The sequence below is a fragment of the Alosa pseudoharengus genome, unplaced genomic scaffold (assembly GCF_046254945.1).
Source record: "Alosa pseudoharengus isolate Yale_2024_CS ecotype anadromous, Long Island Sound unplaced genomic scaffold, YU_APseudo_1.1 YU_APseudo_1.1_scf_18, whole genome shotgun sequence".
Classification (NCBI taxonomy): domain Eukaryota; kingdom Metazoa; phylum Chordata; class Actinopteri; order Clupeiformes; family Clupeidae; genus Alosa; species Alosa pseudoharengus.
This window is the reverse complement of record NW_027468650.1, coordinates 19,898,864-19,907,726: the sequence shown is the minus strand read 5'-3', so window position 1 is coordinate 19,907,726 and position 8,863 is coordinate 19,898,864. Positions and strand designations below refer to the sequence as shown.

General features: G+C 44.1%; 1 protein-coding gene across 1 annotated transcript in view; it reads right to left on the bottom strand.

The window, feature by feature from the left end:
• Positions 1–1,471: 1,471 nt before the first annotated feature.
• Positions 1,472–8,863, bottom strand: part of adarb2 (adenosine deaminase RNA specific B2 (inactive)) — a 117,986-nt gene continuing 110,594 nt past the window's right edge. The window contains exons 9-11 of the mRNA XM_076291285.1: positions 6,248–6,429; positions 2,666–2,847; positions 1,472–1,660 (exon numbers count right to left, since the gene is read on the bottom strand). Of these exons, the coding sequence (XP_076147400.1) occupies positions 1,472–1,660; positions 2,666–2,847; positions 6,248–6,429 (553 nt within the window). The remainder of the gene's footprint in view (positions 1,661–2,665; positions 2,848–6,247; positions 6,430–8,863) is intronic.

Here is an 8,863-nt window from a genome sequence, read left to right as displayed (position 1 = left end):
GAAATACTGAAATAACACAATTATGAACACATGAATGAATGGAAACACAAATAGGACTGAAGCTTTTAAGTGTCAATCACATTGTGGAGGAGACATGGGTGAGTTTGGATACTATGTATGTCGCCACTAGGGGTCCCTGTTGGAGCATATCTTGTGCTATGTTAATGCAGGAGAGGATTCAACAAAGTAACTCACAAAACCAATAATATGATTGAGGTCACATGTTACTAAATAAACAATATAGATTACTTCTATTCTCATGTATTTTGAAAAATCATATGTACTAAAGAAAATTTAATATGGAGCCTACACTAAGATATCTAGGGCTTCTGACAATCCGTAAACATATTAGCCCTGTCTGTTAAACACAAAGGGAAGGGCAATAGCTAAACAAAGGAGTGGAAAGATAGCACACTAAATGACAGGCATTCGATTAAAAATTCTTGGACTTGTGGTTATGTTCCCATTAGAAGGGCACACTGGGCTGGGTTGGACTACATTGACACGCCAGACTGCTGTTTGAACCTTGGCTGGACTCTGTGCCTTCTTTATTTTACTTGCCTTATCCCCCAACGCCGTCATGCTTTCACTCTCTGTAGTCAGTACCTCTTTAGCCCTGCACTAAGTGTAGAAGGATTGAACTAGAACCGCAAGTAGAGAAAAATAATAATAAAAGTAAGCACTGAAGGTAACCAAAGGGTAACAATGGCCGACAGAATGAGGGGGAAAGGTGTTATTAAAGCTCTGTATTGTACTATCAAAAAGGCTCTGTGCCACAGTCTCTACAACACCATTTAGGATACCTAGTCATCACTGCCTTCCCGTGTTTCTGGATGTTTCAGACCCAGCAAAGCTCCAGAGTGAAAGGGCTGACATAACCTTCCCTTAAAATGTCAAACCCTAAGCCTGTTGTGTTATTTTTCTAAAGAGAGGGAGAGAGAGAGAATGTTTGTGTGTGTGAGAGAGAGAGAGAGAGAGAGAGAGAGAGAGAGATTGAAGTGGTTCTGTGCTAGAGTTACATGCTGTCTTTCCCTGTCTAGCGTCATACAGACAGACAGGCGCTTTAATTGGACATTGTGCCCAACACTCTATGGGGGCTGTACGTCAGGCAATAGCTGATGACAAGATGGCGGCTGCCTTTCACTTAGGTGAAGGTTAACACATGGTCTACAAAAGGCAAAGGTAAGACTGAGGGACGTGGTGGTGCAGGGGAGACACTGGAAGTGATGTGTCCTTATCCAGGACGTAGAGCATCACAACTCGGCAAGACCTAAAATCTGTCACGTGTTACTATCCCGATTCTTCTCCATCTTTGTTTGGTAAGACCAGGGTTTGCTGCTCACAGAGGCGGATCACTCAAACAGGCCTGCAGGAGGTGCGTGGGAAGCGTGAGGGTTGACGTCTCGTACAACTGACCCTTGACCCTCACTGCCCACACGCCGCCCGCCCGCACGCCACCCGTCCACTGGACTCACACGCCGGGCAGGAAGTGTTCCTGCTCGGGTGGCTTCCTCACCCAGGTGCCCAGACCCATGTCCTGCAGCGAGCGGAGCCACTGCTGCTTCACAGTCTGGTAGCGGCCGGCCGCCTGCTTGGCCTCGCAGTACAGCAGCTCGGCCGAGTCGCCCTGACCTCCGGCCGGCGGCGTGTGGACATTTAACTAGAACAGGAGAGACGGACAGAGAAGAGAGCGAGATCAAGACAAGTTGCACAGAGGAAGGGAGAGTGAGGAAAAGAAAAGACAGGAGAGTTTGATTGTGAGGCAGAGACGGAGAGCAAAACAAAACGAATGAGCCGGCACAAACGGGGAACTTCAACAGCTGTGTAATCTCCCCATTTAAATTTCACAAGCAATTGAACATTCTCTGTGCTTTTGTGCATTTTCTTTGTTGCAATTCTCTCTTTCTCTCTCTCTCTCTCTCTCTCTCTCACACACACACACACACACATAAACTTAAAGAGAGAGCAGATGAGAGGAAAAACTTTCTTTGCAGATTACTGTGTTTGCTCTAATATACCCCATTGCTTGCAACTCAGAGTGCCTTCAAGGAGGGAACCATTCAGAGGGATCTTCAAAACAACTCTTCTTTTATTTTCAAGTAGAACATATTTAATTTCAATTTAAAGGTTTCTCTGGAACTGTAAGCATTTATGGTGATATTGACGATCCCATTATATACATGAGAAATGGTAAATTAATTCTCAGCAGCTTAGGAGTGTGGGTGTATAAGAATGTGTGTGTGAATTGAGACTATTGTGAGAGCTCACTTTAAGAGCAAATTAAAACATTGATTCCTCACTAAACTGAAATATGAGTAAAAACTGTCTTCATTAACAGGCTCACACCTCGCTGCATTTCACACTGAAAATGGCAATAAAGGAGCTTGCATTTTTTGTGGAGTTTGATTCAAAGTGACATCTCACAACAAATGGAGAGGAGAGGTGACAGGCTCTGTACAGGCTCTGGGCCAGGCTAGTGCCATATCTGGGCCAGGCTAGGGCTGTATCTGGGCCAGGCTAGCGCCATATCTGGGCCAGGCTAGGGCTGTATCTGGGCCAGGCTAGGGCTGTATCTGGGCCAGGCTAGCGCCGTATCTGGGCCAGGCTAGCGTATAGGGCCTGTGTGTTTGAGCACTGCTGAGGGTGCACGCTGGTCTGGACTCACCCTCCGGCACAGCCGGGCCCAGCGAGTAAAGATCGCATGCTTGCAGAGCCGCGATGGTGTCCCCGAGTCCTTCCTCTTCCCCGTGGATGCGCTGAGCACCTCCAGCTGGCTGTCCCCCGCCGTCCAGTTCACGCTGAAGCACGGAGACTTCCCCGGCTGGCGGCACTCGCTGCTGCTCAGGCCTGCAGGACAGAGGGGAGGACTGTCAGGTCAGACCAAGGTGGCCCGGGTAGGACCATAGCCTTACAGCACTGGCGGTCATTGTGAGATATTTATGTTGATTCCTACTTGTGATGGTAATCATACTGAAGCTGTTGGTAAACTGACCATGGAACAAATTGTTTGTTTTTTTTATTTCATAATTTTTCATTTTTACATAGTTTTAACATATAATTCTATCTAAAATTCTTAGATATGCTGAACATATCCAGCACTTTAAAATTCACTGCATGTTTTTGTAGGTACATTTTTAAGAAAGTTCTAACTTAACCCAGATTGGCTTTTACCCAAGCTGAAAAAGCAAACCATTGCTCAGTACCCTATTGAGCTATGAACAATGATCTGCATGATTAGCAGCAATGAAAGGAAGTGTGTCAGAGCATTAGTGAAATGCCCATAATCATGACTAGAGGTGAATTTCCTAGTGTCAGAAGTACTGTAATAACCCTACAATCAGGGTTGCACTGGATGCTCTCCTGCAATCATACACAGCCTCAGCTGTTACATTTTCTTCTTATATTCCTGGGTGTTCCGGTACCAGTTCAGTTGATGTAAAATTCTATTGCGTCACCAACAGCCACAAGCAGACTTTTAAGTAGAAATGAATGAATTATGGCACTATGTGCCTTGCTCCATCCAACACAGTGTATGAAGACAAAAGCTCATAGTTATCTGCAAGAAAGTCAGAAATGATTTCCAGCATTATTTCTGAGTTTATTCAAAGAAACCATTTTTGGGGGAATATCGGAGGCAAAAAAAATGCTGTTTGTGTGGCTGCATTTTGTATCTGAGTGCCAGTAATGAATAGATGCATACAGTCTTGAAATTATTTGTGGCAACTGGCAATATAAAAATCACACAAGTGCACCATGCAAAACATTCTGTAACGGGAATGACAAATAATTCAAATTTATAAAAACGTATGCTGATTTTTTGCACTGTTTATCTGCCAGTCTTTTGAGAAAGTACAATTATTAATCATTATTTAAAGTACAATGGCTTGGAATTGCACCATTTTAGGGGCAAGGCCACTTGGCCTTCAGTTGGGCATATTTGGTGGGGGGCACAAAGGCCAAAGTTAACTATACAGTAGTAGGCTATAAAAATGATCAAAATTTAGCCTATTCACAGCAGTAGACCTGTATCACTGTATGAAACATTACAAAAACATGAAACATGACATAGAACTGTAATCTATCAACTGTAATCTATCATCTGATCATCTAATATTTACAGATATCTAGGCTATATTTAACATTTATTTTATATTTGGCCTGTTAAGAAATCATGTAGGCCCTATTGAACAATGTAAGCACAGCTCAGCTTTAAGAAACTCAAATAGCCTAGATGCATGCTTAGCATTTTGTGATCATTAAGGCTACTTTAACAAACTCTTAGTCAGCTGTATATCCTCTGATGACATCTAGGCGATATTTGTAACATTTATTTTGTATTTGGCCTTTTATGAAATCACATAGAAAAATGTAAACACATTGTGAAACTTAAAGCCCAAATTTGGAGACATGCATGTCAAAACCTGATTACTCTGGAACGGCTAACTGTACAGGGGACTGCTTTAAACCTTCTTGTTCGGTAAGGTCTGTTGTTTATTTTGATATATGGTTTGCCATGTTTTGAACGAAGGGTTTGTGAAGTATTCCACCAAGATGAATGGGTAGGGAGATAGGCACAGAACCTAGAATTTATTATTCAATTTAATCATAGTATTTATTTGTCTCGCGAACCGTTCACCAAACGGCTAACATTGTTAAAGAGAAAAAGCTCCTTCATGTGATGTGATACTTGTGATGTCTGTATGATGAGTAGGCTACTTCGTGAGTAGTTCAACTGAGAAGAATGGGTGAATCTGGATGCACTTTCTTTCTTGCTGTGCACTGTCACTTTCTCCACTGCGTAAAAGACTACATTAATTTGCGCTGTGAATGCTAGGATTGTTTTGTCAGGCCATAGGCTAATAAAATACGCTATTAGTTGGACGCAAACCAGAATATTGAATTAAGGGGGCACCAAGGCCACAGTGGCATGTAAACCTCTGATTTTCAAAGGGGCATCACGGCCAACGCAAGGGGCAACGACGGCCATGTCGTGGCCGCAGTGAAATTCCTACCCTGATTACAATCCATATTTATTATAGCCATGCTAACTTTTATACCTATACCTTTTATAACCCACTATCGGTGGTTCATATTTTCTCTGTCCTATACTTGTATCTCTCCATCTCAATAACACTTTTCCAAGGTGGCTGGGACAGGGACTAAACTGACTGCCAGCTAATCAGCCTATTTTTAATCTTCTGATCTCCTAGCATCTCTTTCATTTTCCACTCCTACCTCCACACCTCTCCTGACCAAATTCACGGCTCATTTCATACCTTCAATTATCCAACATTCATATCTTTGCTATCTACAGTGGGATTGGATCCTTCATAAAGTCTTGATCAATCTCTACACCATGCATTGTTCATGCTGTCTGGCTACTGGCTTTGAATCCCTTCACCGAGGGCCTCAGTCAATTGTAAGTCTGTGGGGGAAAAAATGACCCATCAGACAGGCAGTGGAGGTGACTGTGAAAAGACACTTCAGTAAGTTCAGTTAAAGCTGTCCAGTCCTGGAAAGTCTGCTGTCACATTTGGCGGCTGAATCCCAGCCCTTCCTGAAGGACATCTATTGACTCGCTTAGCCCGGTGCCGGAGTAGCCAATTCCTCTCTCCTGCGATAAGACAGATCCTACAGCTTCCGAGGAACTTTTATGACAGCTCAAACCTTAAAATAACCAAGAACAAGAGACAGGAGACAAAGACAGTGCCCCTCATCAATGGGCCGGTGAAAGGCAGAGGGCAGACAGATGTGAGGCCGCGCGCTGCGGAGGATCCATGAATGGAGCCCTCCCCTCCGCTATCTCTGCTGAATTGAATAAGATAAGGACCCCGGTGATTACATCGATTTGTTGGGATGGTCGTCTCCCTCTGACCTCCCTGCTCTCCCTGAGGTGAACCCAAACCCGGAGCTATGCACTACACACATCACATGACTTCTCTCAAACCAAACAATGTCTGACTCATTGTGTACTGGACATTTGGAGATGCTTATGGATGTGCATTTATTTGTGTGTTCGAGTTCATTTGTGTGTTATTTTTAATAATCATCATTCTGGATATTGCGACTGAGTCTTTTTTAGCTATTTTTTTTTTTTATTGTATCTTGATGGGTGCGATTAAGTCTACGTTTAAATAGATTGTGGACATCGTGGCTAAGCCTGATCCCCATCACTGAGGACAATCATCCATGCGGGGTGATGAGCAGACAGATGGAGATGGGGGTAGACCCCAGAGGCCTGGCGTACCGCTGAGGAGGGGCTGGTTGCGGCGGTAGGGTGTGGGCAGTGCCCCCAGACGCTCCAGCCTCTGACTCAGCACGCGGGTGAAATGGCCCGTGTGCCGCAGGCTCCCCACCGTCAGGCTGTGCAGGTAGACCGGCTCCAGCAGGTGGCTCAGCAACGCCCCCTGCAGGCCCAACACGTTCCACCTGCGACAGGGAATAGAACAGGTGACAATTAGAACCGGCAGCCAACCTCTCGTCGCTACCACCTGCTTTATACATACACGGTGGAAGAAAGGCTTAGCCTACAGCCACAGGCAAAGCAACTGTGAAAAGGGCTAGTTGATGTATATGTTTTTAAGTGGGTGAAGAGATAGTACAATAGTAGTGGTAGCCTTTAAACACCTATATGAGTATAGGTATTAGAAAATAAAATGATCCTTGTATCGTTATTGTAACAAATTTTAAGTATTTAGACTGTACGATGACAATAATGACTCAACACATTATGTCACGCAGTGATACAATAAGGTTAATTAAATCACAGTTAATTTCAAAGGCAACAATTGTTTGTTCTTATTTTTGGGGGAATGACAAAAGAAAAATTCAGACTGGCAAGACAGTTAATACACACCCACACATTAGCTAATGAACCTGTTAAAGAACACAATCATTGACAAACATTGCAGCTAAATTTTACATCATTGTTCTCTGGCTTAATTAATGTCTCTTTATCATGAAAACAGTCTGCCTTTTTCCCTGTGCAATTTTGCTTCATGACTCATAAATACCCTTGTTAATTAGAATACCCGCCCCCCAATTGTTAATCTCTTCAGTATTTTTAATTCCTCAAGTCAACTAATGCTACCTACAATCTAAGAACCACTTCAGGTGCATTACTGAACTTCCTTCTCTATCTATAGCACAAGCTACCTTTCTAGCCTGTCCTACCTTGGCTTAAACAACAGGAACTCTGATTTGTATTTTTTCACGTCCTTTCTATGTCCCTCTTCCATAGCCCTTTCAAAACAGAAAAACAATTTAGCCCTGTGATATTAATTTGGTTGGGAAGAGGCTCTGTGAATTAGAAACATCTTATAATCTCATGCAAGAAAAGACAGCCATCTGGCTTCTGAAGGAATTTTAAAGGGGTTAGGTCTTTCTCTTGCACACTCCACACACTCCTCCTCTCTTCTGCCTGCCTCACTCCCGCTGCACTCTCCACTTCCACGTCTCATACTCCAGTTCATTCTGTCCGCTTCATTAAATCAGTCCGCATTTACATAAAATAAACTCCCAAAGTTTAAAACAAAAAGATCACATTCACACAACGGCTTTGGAGTTGTCAATTAAAGAGGACAACAGCTTAATTAGACACTGTGTCATTCTTTCTCTCTCTCTCTCTCTCTCTCGCTCCCACCTTTTGCTACTGTTGGAGGAAGGTTTCAGTAAAATACACCTCATCATAACCCATCAGTGATGATAGACTGGCTTCCATCTCACCACCATCAGAGGGTGACGGACAGTGGGGAGGGGGAACGGGGCATGTGGTCAGTGAGTGGTCATAAAAACTGGATGAGAAATGATTGCTTGAGACAGGGGTGCAACATAGCAGTTATGGGTTTTTTTTTTTTACACTCTGTCCTTTGTTCATTTTTCTCCACATCTTTCCTCCCTCTCTCTCCCCCTCTTTCTCTCCGTATCAGTGGCGCAGTGGAAAAGGCGAAATGAGTCGGGCGGATGAAATGAAGTTCAGTGGTGGGTTGGGACAAAGACTTAAGCCACTATCTCTGTCCTTCCTCTTCACAGTGACCTTGATTACCTCCAGTACACCCCCCCCCCCTCCAGTCACTTCAATGGAAGCCTTACTAATTTACTGGGATATAAAACTGAGAAAGAGGGCCAGACAGACAGGGAGAGAAAGAGAAGAGGGGAGGACCGGAGAAGCGCCCGATGTCCCCCTTCTTCTGTCTTATTCTATTTTTTGTAAAGTAATTGCTTTCACCCCTGGTACTGACCCGGGCAGATTTAATCGCAGTGCTTCCAGCCCCAGTGAACTGAATCAAATCGGTCAAATTAACAGCGATTGGAGAGGGGAAAAGAGGTGCACCCCTCAACGCCTGCATGTGTCCTCACGCGGAGTCACTTTTAAACAACCAGGTGGAGCTGACCCCGGTGCTGAATAACTGCCACTGTGTGTGTGTATGGAAGTGTGTGTGTGTGTGTGTGCATATGTGTATGTTTATGCGTACATGTGTGTGTGTGTGTGTGTGTGTGTGTGTGTGTGTGTGTGTGTGTGTGTGTGTGTGTGTGTGTGTGTGTGGTGTTTATGTCTGTGAGTGTGTGTGTGTGCATGCGTGACTTGGTCAACCCAAAAATACCACTTCCAATCCCCACAGGATCACTCTGAGGTCACTCAGACCAAAAACTCTAAGCCAAAAAAATCTAAATGGCAAAGACCAAAATCCCTTTAATATTACATGGCTGTGGAGGCACTGGCTTGTCCATGCCCTCAGTAAACAGTGTGGTGCTTATTGAAAAGTATGGCCACCAGCAAACATATGGTGGCCAGACCACCCCATATTTTCTCTAACCTCAGCAGGCTCAGCATCTCTTATCGGAAGACAAATATCAGGGTAAC